At 58.3% G+C, this 17,308-nt stretch overlaps 1 protein-coding gene across 5 annotated transcripts; it reads right to left on the bottom strand.

Annotated features, from left to right (window-relative positions):
- Positions 1–4,617: 4,617 nt before the first annotated feature.
- On the bottom strand, positions 4,618–13,584 carry OPTC (opticin). Of its 5 annotated transcripts, none has more exons than XM_040985243.1 (8): positions 13,374–13,584; positions 12,209–12,429; positions 11,485–11,611; positions 9,857–10,021; positions 9,071–9,273; positions 6,050–6,145; positions 5,550–5,735; positions 4,618–4,807 (listed from the first exon to the last, which is right to left on the bottom strand). In XM_040985243.1, exons 2-7 carry the CDS (start codon positions 12,422–12,424, stop codon positions 5,562–5,564), a joined length of 981 nt encoding a protein of 326 aa, XP_040841177.1. In that variant the 5' UTR covers positions 12,425–12,429; positions 13,374–13,584; the 3' UTR covers positions 4,618–4,807; positions 5,550–5,561. The 5 variants fall into 5 exon arrangements, with proteins under 5 accessions (XP_040841177.1, XP_040841179.1, XP_040841180.1 ...); XM_040985245.1 differs by having other exon boundaries at positions 4,618–4,802; XM_040985246.1 differs by having other exon boundaries at positions 11,485–11,578.
- Between the last annotated feature and the right edge of the window lie 3,724 nt (positions 13,585–17,308).

Here is a 17,308-nt window from a genome sequence, read left to right as displayed (position 1 = left end):
GATGGAAGAGCTCTTTTTCCATACATGTTTCTTTTTGCATTTTTCAAATAAAAATAGTAAAATTTAAGAAAATAACTGTTCAGAGAATCAGCAGGGGGCACCATGGGTGACGTGCCTGGGCATCTCTGCCAGTGTGAGGCCTGGCACCCTCCACGACCCTTCTCAGTGCTGTTCAGAAGGGTGAGACTCAAGATCTGGGGGGTGGGAGGAGGCAGCTGGGCTCTTCTTGGTCAAGAACTGGGAGCTGGGGCTGGCGTTGTGGCACAAAGGGTCAAGCCACCAGCTGGCATCCTATAGCATCACTGGGTTCACATCTGGCTGTTCCGCGTCTCATCTGGCTTCCTTCTATTACACCTGGGAAAGCAGTGGAAGATAGTCCAAGTGCTTGGGCCCCTGCATCTTTGGAGACCTGAGGGAGAGTTCCAGGTTGTTTGGGGAGTGAACCAGTAGATGGAAGCCCACTTTCTCTCCTTTTCTCTCTCTCCCAGTCTTTCACATAAATAAAAGTGAATTTAAAAAAAAGGAGCTCACCACCAAGATCTGAGCTGCATGACAGGAATCTGTGCTAGTTTTGCAGGGCCAATTATCATCCCGCACCCTCGGCCTTGTGTCTCAAGGCCTCTCTGCAGGCTGCCCTGCAAAGAATCTTGAAAAGCCGCCCCCTGCAGTCCTCGCTCCAGGGGTAGGGAAGAGGGGACTGGCTTGGTGACATCTCCAAGCACACAAATGCTCCCTGCCCTGCCCACGCTCTCAGTGCTCCAGCAGGGAGGTGAGTGGGCACTTTCTGGGCACAGCACCTGATGGCCTGCCCAGCTGCGATGAGCGAGAACAGTGGTGGGGCTGGAGAGACAGGGTGGGCTGGAGCTCAGAGCTGGTGGAGCCCGTCCCTGGTGGACCACATCCCGCTCCGGCTGGCTGGCTGGCAGGCAGGGAATCTGTTTACCAACAAGCAGGAAGGAGCCCATTGTACTTGAGGTTACAGAAGCGGAAAGAAATCGGTGAATAGAAGTTCAGGAGCCAAGAAGTTGGGCTCCAGACAATAGATAGGAAGGGAGGGGAGGTGTGGGAAGGGGCCGGAGAAGTGCAGGTGCGCCAAGGCCACCCTGGGGACCGAGAAGGGACCCTTTATCCTTGGGCTCCTGCATTTGATGGACAAGGCTCTCACAGACGCTGGGAGGCAGGTTGCCCCTGGCTCCGATCCAGCAGGGCTTTTCCCATCCACATTTCCCTTCTGCCTCTCACTTGCTCCACGACCTTGGACAACAGCTTGAGCTCCCCATAGAGCTGGGCCTTCCTCGTTGAGCTCCCGTGGGGGTCAGGGCGCTGATATCTGAGGTATGAAGAGTTCAGCATCTCTCCTGTGGTGGCTGTTTAGCTTGTGGCTTAGACCAGAGGGCAGCTCCCATCTGTGCCAAGGCAAGGCCTGCCAGACATGGGGGTGTACCGGGAAGGACCGGATGCCTCTCGCGTCAGTGATGGCTGCCATTTCCTCATCTCTCCCTCCCTGCCCCACTTCCGCAGGGGTGACGTGTGGCCTGCTGACCTGCCCGAGAACCCTGCTCTCAGATGGACTCAAAGAGGCAGTACTTACACTAGCTGGCATGGTGATTCCACACTAGGGACACAGCTGACAGGGAAGACCCCAGTCCCCAGAGCCCCATTTTATTCTTCCCTATAGAGTACCCTCACAGTATACATCTGGATAATGGGATAACATATCCCACTCCCCAGCGCACAGAGCCCCAGCCCCGCAGCCTGGGCTGCTGTTTTTCAGGGGTGTCCGGAGCCAATGACCTCATGTGCTGCCCGTGGTCCCTTCTCTTCTTGTCTCTCCTGTACTTTCCTCACCAGGGCCAGGGGCTCCCATCCCCCATGGCTGGTGCCACACTGCCTGTCTCGCAGGACATGGTCCCCTCTAGGGACTTCTTAGAGACTCCTGGGGGGGCGCTGCTCCTGGAGTCCCCTACCCCAAGATTATATGGTGGTTGGGTCTGTGGAGCGTTGCCCCCAGGCCTTGTTAGTGTGGGTACCAGGGTGGGTCAGGATGGGTACCGCACCTGCAGAGGCTCCAGGCTGGAGCCGGGTTGCATGCTGTGGGGTGTTGGCTTGGACAAGGTGAGGGCAGAGACAAGTGTGGATTTGGCACACGCCCCACGGGAAGGCCCCGCACGGTGGTCATGCCCAGGTCCTGGCCTCTCATCCATCGTTGCTCCTTCACTACTCAAAGCACTCGTTCTGCTCTTCTGTGGAGGCTGCATCTTAGATACACGCCTGATCCCTTGGGGCAGAGGCAGAGGGGAGGAAGAGGAGCAGGTGTCTGGGGCCAGCAGGAGGCTATGCACAGCCTGCCCAGGACCATCCAGGAGAACCGGGCAGGGAGGAGGCCTGCGTGTGGGTGACCTGGCTGCAGCCAGGCATGGAGGAGGTCTCTCGGCTCCTTTGGCAGGACGACAGGGGCAGGGGAGTGGGGAGTGGCAATGGAGGGCGGGGAGCAGGCAGGGAGCGAGTGGGGAGGCCTGGGAGCTGCAGCCAGGTGGGGGAGGTGCTGAGAAGCAGACAGCCTCTCCCCCCTCCGAACCCCAAGTCCAAGTTGATACAGGAGGGAGGCTAGTGTGAGGCTGGCTGGGCGATGACCTTGAGAGAAGAGGCAGAGCCAAGCTGGTGTCTGGTGTGGGGGAGGAGGCGGTTTGGAGCTCAGATGGGGGAGGGGGCAGGCAGCTGTGCCACCTCCCGCCAGCCACCCTCAGATGGGGCCCTTGTTGCTGGGGGGGGGGTGCAGTGTGTCCTTGAGGTGGTGTCCCCGAGCTGAGATCCTGTGTTCCCTCAGGCACTCCCTGAGGACCTGGCTCTCATCCTGCTGGCACGGGCTCTGACTCGCAGCTCCCTCCCAGTCCTTGCTGGGCCGGCCCTCATGGGGGTGAGTAGGTGGGGGTGTTCAGGTGCTGCTCGGGAATTCCCCACATTGCCCTACCCCACAGGACCTCCCAGAGTTTCCAGGACCATAGTGGGACAGGAAGAGGCTATTGGGCCTGCGAGGGGGCCTTGGGGCAGGAGGTAGGAAGGAAGGCCTGCGGTGTCGGGGGAGGAAGCAGTCTCTGGCTACGGCCCCTCCACTCTCCATCCCTGCCCCTTGCTGGCCCCAGCCCTTGGGCCTGGGCCTCTCTGGGTTTCCTCTACTGGGAAGCCAAGGACCTTGGAGTTAGGCCAGGGCAGGAAAAAGGACAGCCCTGGCCTCTCCTCTCTGAGGACATTCAGAACAGCTCAGTTCTTCGGGGCATAGCCAACAAGGGCGTTCACTCCTCTGGCCTCCCAAGCCCAAACCCAGGGATCCCTCAGGAGGTAGCCATAGATCAGGACAGCCTCCTGGAGGAGGCGGCCATAGCGCCCAGGGAGAAAGGGCCGGGACTGCACCTCATCAGAGTGTGGGTGAGCACGGGCCTGGGATTCTGGTGCTGGACCTGGGTGGGGGGGTGACTGCTGGCCTTCCCCACCCCCATCCCATTCCCATCAGCCCCTCAACTTGGGCCTCTCCTCTGTCAGAGGCCTGGAGCGAACTGGAGCAAACAGCTTCACTGTCTGGGGCTCCTGTTGGGATGAAATGAGCCGAGGTCCCCAAGAGCTTCTGTCACAGCCTGCGGCAAACTCCAGGAGCCCAGGAATGGCTGCTGCCCTGGTCCCACAGCAGAGCGAGGCCAGAAGGCTTTCTGTATTCAACACAGGTTGCCCTAGGGTGTCTGGGCATGACGGGGCGTCTGGCACCCCGTAGCCTCAGTTAGAGGATGTCTGTCCCTGGATGCCTGCAGCCCAGGGCCTCCTGCTGGCCTCCTGCAGTGAGGGAGCTTCTGGCCTCCAGCTTGCACCTAGGGAGGCTTGGTCACGACCCAGTAAAGCAGGATGCTCCGGAGGGGAGAGGGATGCAAGCGGCCGTGGCCTGATCCAGCCCTGGTTGTTGTGGCTGTTTGTGGAGTGAGCCGGGGGATGAAGGGCTCTTTCTTTTTCTGTCCCTCTGCCTTTCAAATCAATTTTCCTACAGTCTATCCAGAGGACCCCATATGCATCATGAGATGCCAGAAGTGGAAGCCCCTGAGTGGGTTCCCTTCCACATGGGCCACCAGTAACACCTGTCCATCGACTCGGGGACTGCCTGGGACTTTGAATCTTGGCAAATCCTGGCTCAGCCAACTCCCACTGCATCTCCAAGATTCCAGGTTGAATATCAGCTAAGAGGTCCTTCAGGTCCCCCAGACTTGGGCCCTGCCCCCCTTTCCGGCACTCATTGCGAGTTGGACACTCTTGTGTGACTGCTGGACACCCATCTGCACCTCCAAGTTCCAGGAGGAAGAGGACAGGCGGGGTCTCCTCGCACCCCGGCTCATCAGCACATGACACAGGGTCTGGCACACGGCAGGTGATGTTGGAAAGCCGTGGATGGAGGAGATGATGAATCGCCTGCCTCCTCCTTCCTTTTTGGGGGAGTCAAATGCCGAACACCCAGCCTCAGACACTCCTTGCCCAGGGCCTGCAGACAAGAACAGGTGAAGGGAGGTCCTCTCCTTTCTTAGAATTCCGGGAGCAAGTTGGCTGGAAAGGTCCAGCCCAGGATCCAAGAGGCTGCAGGCGAGTCATAGCTGTGTTTATTCATCTCTTTGCACAAGGCTGCCCTCTGGTGGTCAAACATACAAGTGCATTGGGAAGGCCAGGACCAGGAGGCTGAGCAGGGCTGAGGCTGGCAGAAGACTTAGGCAGCTGGTACAGCAGCCAGCCCCCGGTGTCTCAGCAGAGATCTGTGACAGTTATCCATCCTGTTCTGGGAAGAGGAGAGATAGCAGATGACCCCGTGAAGAGTCCCCTGTGGTCCAGTAAGGCTGCGGGGCCAGGAGCCCTTCCTTCTCCCCAGGACTGTACTAGAGCAGCTTCCACACCTGAAGGAGATGGCCTTCTTCCCGTGGTGTTAATCCCTTCCTCTCAGCCAATGACTGAGCAGGGATGTGATGTCACCCCAGGGGCAGCTGGGTGGGGCTGCCCAGGACACAGATTTTACACACGACCTCAAAAGTGGGGGCGCGCTGCAAGACCTAGACACATCACTGCCAAGTGCTGGGTTTTGAGTCCTTATTGCATCTGCTCCCAGTGTAATATTTTAATTGTGAGGTTCTGTAATTCAGTTTTTTCATAATGGCCATGTTTAACCACTGACTCGCAAATTTCTGGGAACTTTGCCCCTCGATCTTGCAAGTCTGGCTGCAGCATGAGGTTGCTTCTCCTCCCTGGCCTCTGCCTGCTCCCCTTCCTCCTGCTCCTCTTCCTCGTTCCTGGGTTTCCCAGCATTGGTGCAGGAGAGGGGCTTTGCCATAGACAATGCTGGGAGCTGGGAGGCGTGCAGGAGACAGAAACACACATGTGGCCTCCCCGGACCTGCGTGCATATGGGTGGTGGTGACACGGGTGGCCGAGGGTGACAAGAAATGCCCTGTGTAGAGACAGGGGCCAGGGCTCCTATGGCTGCCAGGCCTGTGGCTGGAGGAGGGGAGGTCTCCAAGGGGCTTGTACCTGGGCTCGGCCCTAGGCGAAGCGGCCGGTGGGCAGTCGTGGCAGGCAGAAGTAGGCATCGGGGAAGAGGCTGAGGTTCACGGGGTTGCCATCCAGGCGGATGTCCTCGAGCAGCCTGCGTGCGTGTCCCTGCTCCCCAGCGGCAGCGCAGAATGCGTCCGCCTGCACAGCCGTGATCATATTGTTCTGCAAAGAGCACAGCAAGTCCTGCCCAGCGCCCAGGCTCCCGTTGCTGGCACCCAAAGTTCCATCTTCCCTCATGTGGCCGGAGAAATGGAGGCACATCACACAGAAGGAGAGAGGAAACCACGGAGGTTGACACTCAGAAGATGGAAGGGAAGGCAGAGACAGGGGCCGGAAATGGAGAAGGACCAGCAGGAGGGCAGGCGAGAGGAGGTGGAGGCGCCCAGGGAAAGGCGGTGTTATCAACAGAAGGAGCATGAAGAGATAGGACTGGGACAGTAGCTGCCTGTCTCCCAGCTCTGGGTGGGGCTCCTCACCTGCAGGTGCAGCGCACACAGGCTCAGGGGCAGAGGCCCAGGGATGGAATCCAGCAGGTTGTCTGCCAGGTAGAGGAACTGCAGCTTCCCCAGAGCCTGTGCAGGAGGCAGAGAGCAAGGGGGATGACAGTGGGAGGCAGAACTGGGCACTCCAGCAGCACCCACAGGGAACCTCAGCTTCACACCGGCTCCCATCAGTGTGTGTGGTTTTTTTTTTTTTAATTGTTTCAATTTGAGGGAGAGAAAAAGAAAGACCATGAGCATTGGCTCACTCTCCAAGTGCCTGCACTAGCCCAGGCTGGGCTAGGCTGAAGCCAGGAGTCAGGAACTCAGCCGAGTGAGTGGCAGGCATCCACCACCTGAGCCATCATAGCCGCCTCCCATGGCTTGCAAAGTCAGGAAGCTGGAGTCAGGAGCTGCGGTGGGCACCAACCCCGTGTCCTCTGACGTGTGTCGGGCAACTGCCTGTTCTGATGGCTGGTTCTCTAAGGAGCTTCTGGATGCAGAAGGAAACTCTGCCCTGCAACTGGGGTAGCATGAAGGAGCTGCCAGGCATTCCTGGCGACAGGCATGGTTAGGGACGGAGCTCAGGGGGAACCAGGCAACCTTCCTCCCAGCTTTCTGGTCTGTGCTCTCAGCATGAGTTTTGCCACCTACTGGTGCTGCAGCACCTGCTCAGGACACGAGGCAAACGAGGTGTGTGAGAATGATACCCTCAGGATGAGGTGGGTTCATCAGAGACGGGTTTGGGGGCAATCAGCCTTTTGGGGGAGGAGGGGGCTCCTACACCAAAGAGGAGTACCAGCCACTCTTTGCCAAGTGGTCAGGGGCTCCCATCTCCCTGAGCTCTCTGCAAATGCAGCCTGATTCCCTCCTTCTAATTCCTGTGCTTTGTTGCAGGGAAGGAAACAAGGTCGGAGAGCTGAAGCGGCTGGCCCCAAGCCTCGGGCACCCTGTCCTTGCTTTGCCCTGGGCTGAGCAAACTGTCCTGCGTGGCAGCAGCAAAGTGCCACCCACCGACTGGGCAGAGCAGTAGGAGCCCGGTGTGTGTGCGGGTGGGAAGACCCAAGCCCAAGGTCATGAGTAAGTTTCCCGACTTTTCTTGTAAAGTTTTCTTTTGTTTATTTTAAAGGCAGTTATAGAGAGAAGGAGAGATAGACAAAGATCCTCCACCTGCTGATTCACTTCCCCAAAAGGCCCCAGTGGCTGAGGCTGGGCTGGGCAGAAGCCAGGAGTGTGGATCTGCATCCAGGTGGCACTTGGGCCATCCTTGCTGTTTTAACAGGTACGTTGGCAGGCAGCTGGGGTGGAAGTGGAGCAGCCGAGATTCGAACCAGCACTTGTGTGGGATGCAGATGTCACAGTGAGTTAAGCCGCTGCACTCCAATGCTGGCCCAGATTTCTGACTCTCAGATGGTGCTGTTTCCACCACAGCAGTAGGACTGACCCTGCACTCTGTCATGCCCCGAGCGGGATTGCTGCAGACCAGGGAGGATGGAGGAGAGGAGAGAGGGAGGGAGGCGAGCTATAGGCCTCGAGCCCTCACCCTGTTCCAAAAAGGCAGCTTGGGTTTGACTGATTTGATGCTTCTAAATATGTGTTCGCTTGCGAAACAGATTCTACTCCAGTCAGGCGTTGCTTAACAACGGGAGATACTGGTGAGAACATTGCTGAGTGCACCCCCACACATGGAGAATGCTAGAACGGGCCTGGGGCGGAAGGGTGATTGCGTCAGACCCCTCCTGCACATGTGGCCAGTCACTAACCAAGACACAGTGGGCAGCCCTTGCTTGTACGGAGATGGGCAGACAGGGTGGGCTTGAAGCTGAGTCCAGGAGGAGGTGACCAACTGCAGCTGAGCAGTTGGTCAGCCGCGTGCCAGGGGATGCCCACCCTGGCCACACCCCTCCATTTCTTCCTTGGGAGTTCATCCCAGGCTCCTGTGGGCCCTGTCCATCGGGGACCACATTTGTGTCTCAGCATTTGGCTCTTTCCATCAAAACCGGTGAGCCAAGGACTCTCCGTTGGCTTCTCTTAAAGGTCTACTGCTGGTAAGAAAGGAGACATGAGTGCAGGCTGGAACGGCATAGAAGCTGGGGTTCCAGGCAGGTGTGGGACCATGAGCGCACAGTAGGTGAACGGGGCAGGTCCATGGGCAGAAGCAAGGATGAGAGACCATGCGCCCCGAGGAGGAAGGCTAATGTGCTGACTCGGTTTCTGGGACCCCCCTCCCTGAAACGAGCCCATGAGGCCTGGCGGTGCCAGGGTCTCCTGGGAGGACAAGCTACCAACCAAGACAAAGGACAAACAGCTCTCTTGGGTCGGCCTGGAGTCCTATAGCAAGCAGCAAAGTGGGGGCTGCATTGTGGCACGGTGGATCAGGTGTCACTTGTCCTACCAGCATCAGCAAGCTGGTTGGAGCCGTGGCTGCTCTGCTTCTGATCCAGCTCCCTGCTGATGCGCCTGGGAGAGCAGCAGTGGATGGTGATCCACGCGCATGGGTCCCTGCCACCTACGTGAAGAGATCCAGATGGAGCTTTCGGTTCTTTCTTCATGCTGGTCCAGCCCTGATCACTGGGGGGCCGTTTGGGGGAGGGAATCAGCAGATGAATCTCTCTCTCCTCTATCTCTCCCTCAGTCATTGTGTCTTTCAAATAAGTAAAACTAAACCTTAGAAGCACAGCAAGGGGCCAGCACTGTGCACAGCAGAAGACGGCCTGAAACATCGGGGCCTCTGTCACCCACATGGGAGACCTGGAAGAAACTCCTGACTCCGAGTTAAGGCCTGGTCCCCATCTGGCCACTGTGGCCATTTGGGGACTGAATCAGTGGGTTCACTCTCTTAGTAACTCTTAGTTTGAATTAAATAAGTAAATCTTAAAAAAAAAAAAAGCAGCACATGGAAAAAGATGAAAACAAAAGGCATGCTTCTTACACCCCACTTCAGGGACGGGGTAGGGATCCCCAAATCTGTCCTGGCACCTGGGTGGTGGCAGATGGTGAATGAAGGCCCTGGCTTACCTTGAAGGCCCCAAGCTGTATTCCTGAACTCTGGAGCCGATTCAGGCGGACGTCTAGCACCTCGATGCCCCCGGGCAGCATGGGCAGAGCTGCCAGCTGGTTGTCTGGAAGCAGCAGGTCTTGCAGAGCGGGCAGCCCACTGAGGGCATCATGCTCAATGGAGGAGATGGCATTGCCGGATAGGTCGATCCGCTTCAGCTTGGCTGAGGAGGTGGGGAGAGCAGCCTGGTTCTATCCCATGACAGCCATCCCCCGGGAGGGTGTGGGAGAGGACGCTGCTTGGTGGGCTGGGGGTCCCTGGATCCACTCCACCTGCACCTGCTGGCTAACACAGAAGGCACACAGACCCCAAGGGCTCTGGGCAATTAGCAGCAAAATCTGGACTGCAGCCCAACTTGGGTCTCCAGCAGGGCAGAGGCACAAAGCAGCCAAAGCATCCGACAAAGGAACAACTGTGCCAACTGCGTCAGCGCCATGGAGAGCAGGCTTAGAATGATCTCATGCAGACGGTGGCTGGGGTGGGGGTGAAGAGGCTGGCTCATTCAAACCTTCCTGACCCATCGCTGTTTGCCTGAACTTTGAGGGGAGCAAGTAAGAAGAGGCTACTTGCACTGGCTGCAGCTTCAAGGAAAGTGGTGAGAGACGGTGGGGGCTTTGGCAGTTAGGGACACTGCAGGCTTATAGGGAAAGGCTCACCCAGGCTGGTGACTGTCCAGTGGTTGGGAGGCAAGAGAAACAACCCTGGTGGCCCTGTCCGCTTGGCTCTCTGCCCAGGGCATTACGTACTCAGTCCTTCGAAGTCTTGGGCCCTCACATGGCTGATGCGGTTGAAGCGGGCATATAGGTAGGCAGTCGACCGCGGCAGACGAGGGATGCTCTCCAGGTCCGCATCATCACAGTACACAGAGGAACCCAGGCACACGCAGACCAGGCAGGTGGGCAGGCCTGGCTCTGGCAGAAGACCCCTGATCAGAATCCCTTCAGGCCCACCGCCTTAGCACCAGGGACCACGAATCATGGCCAGCTATCCCTCGATGCTGAAAGAACCACCCAGCACGATGCACCCAGGCAGGGTGCAACCCGGCTGCCACCCAGTGCTGAGCCAAAGGGAGCAGTCCTCCATGACTGCCCACTGTGAGCCCCTTCCGGCTTTTATCTCAGCCTGGCCTTGGGCAGGGTGCACCTGCTTCTACACGAGTGGCTCCAGGACATCCACTGGTCTCTTCCATCATAGCTGTCCAGTCCCCGAATCAAGTCCAAGCAGAGCATAACGGCCACTGCCAGCTGCTGCAGGGGACGGGGTGAGGTCTGTTCTGTGCGGCTTTGAGAAGCATCAGAGAGACACAGCCAAGGGGTGGATGATGCCTCCCACACAGCACAGACCTCCCTTGCCCTTCTTATGGCATTGACTTCCTGGTCACTCACTGAAGGTGGCCTGGCCCCTCCCTGTCCCTGGCCATGACCCCACCTCAGCAGCGAGCTATCCTGAGGATCAGGCCGTCCACTCATACTGGCTTCAATAAGGCTGCAGAGTCGCAAGGCTTATGCAACTGGACCGAGTAGGTGGCCTTGGTCACTCACTGTCGCCAGGCGCAGAGGTAAATCCTCCTGACAGTGACCTAGCACCAAGATGGTCAGCGGGGACAGGTGGAGTGCTGGTGTGGTTGGGGAGGGAAGGTGGGCAGGATCCAGGCCTTAACTGACAAGTGCCCCCAAGGGACCTGACTACGCCTGGATTGACAGACCTTGGGTTTCCCACTGTGCCACTTCTCTGCTGATGTCCCTGCCCCGACATCCACCCAGGGCACATATCCCGAGGGGGACAAGAGGGAAACGAGGGCACACGGGTCGAGATCGGCACCCTTCCCTCACCCCGCAGCAAGCTGCCGAGCACTCCCCTGCCCTGTCATCCCCTCACCCCCACCCCGGGAAGGAGGGAAGGAAAGAGAGCTGCCAGGCAGGGAACCTGAAGCCGAAACCCAGTGTGGCTGATTTGTTTGCCCCCACACCAAGAGATAGTCACAAAGTTATTTATTCCCCTCTGCAGGCCTTTAATTGTCTCTAATCTAATTACCACTCCACCTGCTCCCTGGGAGATGCTGTTAATTAAGGGAGGGTGGCTGTGCCAGGGCAGAGGGGAGTCCTGGCATCGCTCCATTTTCTACCCAATCTGTACATTCAGGTCTAAGTCCAGGGCACAGCCGGCCTCTCCCTCTCATTTGCCCTGCTCCCATGGTGGCTCTCCCCTGTCCCTCTACTCTTCCTCCCCATCCTCTTCCTCCTTCCCTTCCTCCTCCCCTCCACCCCTGCCGGGAAGGACCAGCCCTGAGGCTCAAGTCTACTCTGGTTGGCCCCAGCCCTGGGATCTTGGCCTGTGACCTGTGGACACTGGGGTCATGTGACCGTGCACTTACCAGGGCTGGTTGGGAAGCTCGTGGTGTCAGGCCTGGGCGTTGTAGGGCTTGCTGACAATATCCTTGGTGCCTTAGTGCTCTGGGCGGGGCTGACCTGGGTTGGAGGAGCCGGGCTGCTCATCTTACCCTGAGACATAGCACACAGTAGGTCAGTTTATGCCTGGGAGAGCCTTCACTTTGGCCTCCGGGAGTGTCAGTGACCAACTGCAAGCCTGCAGGGTCACCGTGGCAAAGCAGGGAGGGCAGGGGCAAAGGTCATGGAACCCGCCAGTGGCTCAGGCAGAGCAGAGGGGGTCTTGGGCTCCCAGGCTGCTGGCGCCCCTTGCTCCACACTGGCTAAACTCAGCACCTAGAGAAGGCTTATGGGCCCGTCTCTCCAGCCTTGTGCTTTCCAGGAAAGCAGGGAGAGAACGTGAGCATGTATGCCAGTGTGAGACAGGCGGGCAGGGTGAATCTGAGGCCGCTGCTGGCCCCCACCCAAGGAGCTGCATGATGGCAGAGGGAAGGAAGATGGATCTGAGGCGGGGCACACCACCAACAGATGCAGCAATGGCAGGTGTGTGTCCTCTTAGTCACCTACATGACAAGTTCCTATGGAGGGACCAGGATTTCCCCCTCACAGACACACAGAGGGCTGCTTCAGGCACCTGCAGAGGAGGGCAGCAGAGGGGGACGGGCTCCGCCTCCCAGTGTCCTGCAGGGCACACGGCCTGCTGTCCCTCACCTCGGGGGGCTGGTGGTCTCCGTAGTCTGTGAGCTCCTCGTAGTTGCCCAGGTCAAGGATTTCGCTGTAGTTGTAGTCGCCCAGGGGCAGCATGGCAGGAAGGCCCCCTTGGGCAGCAGTCTCTGCCCCCCTCTGCTTCCTCTCCATGGGGAGGGATGCCGCCTCAGCCTCCTGCAGTGCCAGGACCAGCAGACTCAGGAAAGCTGGCAGCCTCATGCGGTCTGGGGGGACATGGAGAGCACCATGGGGCTGCTCACGCTCATGGGGCAGTCAGGAGAAAGGGCAGCTTTCATGCATGTGTGGGAGTGGCTTGCAGACCCAGCCACTGCCACACATGCAGGCCTCACTGCATCACATGCACCCCAACATGCGCATACTCCCCACAGCTGGGCCTGATTGGCGGTCTTTACAGGGAGCCCCTTCAGACTCGACCTTTCGGGGGTCTGTGTGCCCACCCAATGAGTGGCCTTTGCTCTCATGGAACAGGTGTGCTTATCAGCACAGATGTACATATTCATGCGTGCGCCCAATTACACAACCACACACCTTGGGCTATGCGTGTGAGTCACTAACCTCGACTAACCTCCAGGAGTCTGGCAATTGCTAAACAGCTCACTCACGCACACACGTTGCTCGGCCAGCCTGCATCGGCACCAGGCCGTCACCTGGCGGCATAGAGATGCCCAAAGCTCTGAGGCCATTCTGGAGAAGAGTTCTTGGCGTGCGGTATGGGAGCATGGGGCTCCTTAGATCTTGGTGCAGGTCACTGTGTGTGTGTCCCTTGCTTATCATTGTAGGGCTAATGTGTGTGAGCAGGAGGCACCCGGAGGTTCATTCACCAACACACAGAGGGCTGGAGAGGTGGTGTGGTGGGCCTGGGGTGCCAGTGTGCGTCATCATGGCCACGAGGCACCAGGCTGCACAGTGCCTTCCTGACACTAGCCATACATGTTTCCAGGAGCTTCTCCCCTTTCATAATCTCAGCTAGGCAAGCAGGCTGAGCACAGGCCATAGTGACAGCTGTCCCTGCTGCGGAGGGTGTACGCTTCACTCCCGACCAACTCGCATAGCTTAGAGCGGTTCTTTGGAGCCCCCGCTCCCCAGGCAGAAGCCCCCTTGGCTCTGCTCTGCTCTGCCCGGCCCCAGCCCCAATCTTTCTTCTCACCTGCCTGGATCCTTAGCTCTTACAGCTCCGGGCACTTGACCGTAGCTGCACAGTCTGCCGACAGCAGTGACTGACGGGTGGAAAGAAAGAGGGCCTCGAGGCAGGCCCAGCCGGCCGTGTGATCGCCGCTCTTTGCTCCTCCTGTATCCTCCGTCCTCAGCAGGGCCCCATCCTGATCCTCAGCTTGGGAGCAGCGAATGCTTCTCCCTTCCCTTCTCCTCCCTGCTCTCTGTCTGGCTCACCCTCCTAACAGGGCCCTATCTTTGCAGGGCAGGCAGTGCCCACTGCCCTGGGGAGGGTCCCGCCCCGCCCCTTGGCAGGCAGCTGGGGCCCAGTGTGGGGAGGAGTGGGTCAGGCAGAGGGCAAACGAAGCCTCACCTCACCGAGGGATTCCACAAAGGTGGGGCAGCTCCCCCCACCCCTACCTCTGCTTGTCCTCTTGGCCACTGGCCAGCAGCCAGGTCCTGTGCTCTGGTTCCCACGGTGCAGTGAGACTCAGCTCCTTGACAGTTTGGTAGAGTGGGCGGCGGGGGAGGGGTGTGGGGAAGCCATGCTAATGCTGATCTCTCATTAGGAGAAGCAGCAGGCGTGTTGATGGACCGGAGGTGGCAGGCGGGGTGGACAGAGCCGGGGCTGCCGGCCCTGTCGCTAACCCCTGTTGTTCAGGAACTCAGGGAGGACGGGGTGTTCCCTGCCAGGGCCATGACCAGAACATGACCCATGCGTCTCAGACCTGTCCACCTCTTTTCCTGCTTAGCCAAGTTAGACTTTCGAGAGGGGTGTGCAGCATACAGGATTCAGCTGTAAGTTCTTAGAGGGGAGGCTAGCCCCAGTTCCAGGGCCTGGAAGATGAGCAGCAGGCAAGATGGGTTGGCTGGGACATGAGGGGCTGGAGAGCCACCTGTGCAAACGGCAGCCTCTCCTTGCCTGTCTGTGGACGTCCGTGGGGCCACAGACAGCTCCACACGTGGGGATGCTCGTCCTCTGTCCTGGAGACAGCCCTTCCAGGCCACACTGGCCCTGGGGAGGAAAGGGAGCTGTTTTTGTGACTTTCTGGATCCACCTCAGCCTAAGTGTGTAGGAAGATCACCAACAATTTAATACAAGTTAATTGAAGAACGCCAGGGAGCTTTAGCCTTTAAATACAGTGGTCCAATTTCCTCTTCAGAGTTGTTGGGTTTGCTGGAGATTTGCCCAAGGAATGGCTTTGAGCTCTTTTTCCTAGGAGTTTCTTAAGAATTGGATCAGGGGAGGAGGGGCAGCTGGCACCATGGCTCAACAGGCTAATCCTCCACCTGCACATACCGTTATCCTATATGGGCACCAGCGCACGTTCCAGTTGTTTCACTTCCCATCCAGCTCCCTGCTTGTGGCTTGGGAAATCAGTAGAGAATGTCCCAAACCCTTGGAATCCTGCATCTGCGTGGGAGACCCTGAAGAAGCTCCTGGCTCCTGGCTTCGGATTGGCTCAGATCTGACCATTGCAGTCATTTGGGAAGTGAAGCAGAGGATGGACGCTCTTTCTCTCAGTCTCTCCTGCTTTCCGTAAATCTGCCTTCCCAATAACAATAAATAAATCTTTAAATAATTGGATTTGGGGGATGGCATAGTGGGTTAAGCCGATGCCCGTGATGTTCCCTGTTGGAGTCCTGGCTGTTCTACCCAGGACTGGGAAAGTAACAGAGGATGGCCCAAGTACTTGGGCTCCTGCCACCTACATGGGAGACTCAGAAGAAGCTGCTTGCTTCCCAACTCTGGCTGTTGCAGCCATTTAGGGAGTGAACGAGCAAATGGAAGCTCTCTGTCTGTTTCTCTCTGTCTCTCTCTCCTGATGTGTATGTACATCTGTCTATCAAATAAATAAATATTGAAAGGGTGGGACTTTTTTCTCCACCCAGGTTCTCAGGGGTAGGGGGAGGGCAGCAACCTGACGCTAGGGTGTTTCCTGGGCCTGGTCACGTTGTCAAGTTCAAGCAGGAGTTTCTGTATGACTTTATTTCCGGTGCTGAGAAGCATGTTGGGCTGGGAAGGCTGTGCCGCCGAGTTAACATGGTCTCCAGGAGGGAGACGATACGCTGGCAAACATATACACACCTCCTTACGCACTGGGCAATGAACTTGGCTGTGGGCAAGGGGCTTGCTGAAGCATGCTGTGGGGCGTGTGTGTTGTACAGGTGCCCCAAAGCCCTTTGGTTAGGCTGCAGAGAGCAGTGGAGGGAGGAAGAGGCTGGTGAGTGCGTCCATGCCAATCCCAAGCCCGAATCCACATTGACAGGGCCAGGAGTAGTGACCCCAAGACCCCTGGAGCTGTGCTCCCCCAGGGACAGCCCCAAAGCCAGGGGCTGAGGTGTGAGCAGGTGCAGAGGGGGCTTATCCAGGCTATAGCACCAGATTGCTTACAGCCACAGGAAGCACTGACTGACTAAGCAGGAGCCTTGGAGAAACCAGCTGCAGCTGGGGGAGGAGCAGGGACATGGGCGCCCAGGCTGGGAAGGCTGCGATGGAGGAGGGCCTGTCTTCTATCGTGAGCCAGAGAGAAAGGTTGAGAAACAGAAGGAGAAGGAGTTCTTGAAGTTAGGGGCCCAGCTTCGTCTGATTTCATACAATCCTCTGGAGCTTTTCTGATCCAAATTGGAGGGTAGGCAGTGTCTTACTTTTAGAACATTCCTTCTCCATTCCCACCAGCAACATCAGGTACTCAGGGAGATGTGGCAGGGCAGCATACCTTAGAAGAAGTTGGGGGGAAGGTGAGGGCAGAGCCAGCCAAGCCATTCAGCTGGGCCAGCAAGATGGTGGGGGTCACTTGGGGGAAGAATGGCTGGCCCGCAGAGGGAGCCAATGATTGCAGGGAAGGCCACAGCCGTGCTTGTCCTGCATTCAGCCCTGACTGAAGTGTGATGTTGTGGACGTGGAGCAGGGTCCGGGAGGGATTGATTCCCAAGGATGGGTCCTCCATCTCCTCCACCCCCACCTCGATGGGGGAATGGGAGGAGCTGAGGGCCTGAGGGGTCCAGTGAGGTTAACAGGAGCAAGCTGTATCTTCCTTCGTGGCTCCCTGCAGGTGCCTCAGCCATGGAGCTGTCTTCAGAGCTCAAAGCTAGGACCAAGGTGAGCAGACAGGAGCCCGCTGTGGCCCTCTCTAGCCACCAGGTGTCGCTGGCGGGTCTGCCTTGGAGGCGGAGGCTTCTGGGAGATTTCCAGGTGCCCCTCCTCTTCCTCCCTGTTTCTCATGAATCCTCTTCAGGGTGGAAGTGGCTGCGGCCTGGGCCCTAATGGGGAACAGACGGCGGGGGCGTAATGCCGCCTCTTGGCCCTCTGCTGTGCAGGCTGTGTTCCCCTGGGCCTCAGGCCTCTGGTCGGATAGGGCAAGGGGCCTGCAGGAGCCATTTACACGCAACGTGGCCCTGCCTAGGGTGTGACCCCGCTGCTTTTTTGTTGCTAGCTAATTCCTGGTTCCTTGAGTCATCGCCTCCTTGGTTGGTGTCCTTTGTCCTACTGCTTCAACGCCCATGGGTGCCAGATGCAGGCCTCACCTCCTTCCCTCTTCCTTCCGGTGGAGTGTCTGGTGCCAGGATGTGGAGCAGCAACTTTGAAAGGAAGGATTCTTGGCTGAGGAGATCCACGGACCCCGACCCTCACCCTAAGCTGCCTATGCTTCCTCCTGCAGGCCCAAGATGGGATGTGAGCCCCTCGGGAGCCCCCACCCAGGAGGGACCGGGTCAGGGAGGGAGGCGGGTCGGAGGATCTGGACGTGGCTGTCCAGATGGCCCCCAGGGCATCCTGCTCCAGAGCGTTTCTCTGCCTCCAAAAGGTGGGAGAAGAGGCGAAGCTGGGGGCAAGAGAGGGGGAGAGATCACACGGGGATAGGGGCACGGGCGCCTGGGTGGCCAGCCTTCGAGTGTGGTCAGGGGAGCCCGGCTGCAGGGCCAGATGGC

This window comes from Ochotona curzoniae, unplaced genomic scaffold (genome assembly GCF_017591425.1).
Source record: "Ochotona curzoniae isolate NIBS_2020 unplaced genomic scaffold, NIBS_Ocur_1.0 contig_430, whole genome shotgun sequence".
Taxonomy (NCBI): Eukaryota; Metazoa; Chordata; class Mammalia; order Lagomorpha; family Ochotonidae; genus Ochotona; species Ochotona curzoniae.
This window is presented reverse-complemented; position numbering and strand designations above follow the sequence as displayed.

What these genes read in the sequence shown, in the direction of transcription:
- OPTC (XM_040985243.1), bottom strand. Translation starts at nt 12,424, where the DNA reads ATGAGGCTGCCAGCTTTCCTGAGTCTGCTGGTCCTGGCACTGCAGGAG. An exon ending in GAGCTTCCCAACCAGCCCTG is followed by an intron (nt 10,022 to 11,484) that starts GTAAGTGCACGG and finishes GTCTTCTGCCAG; the next exon opens with AGCCAGGCCTGCCCACCTGC. An exon ending in TGTGTGCGCTGCACCTGCAG is followed by an intron (nt 5,736 to 6,049) that starts GTGAGGAGCCCC and finishes TGCTCTTTGCAG; the next exon opens with AACAATATGATCACGGCTGT.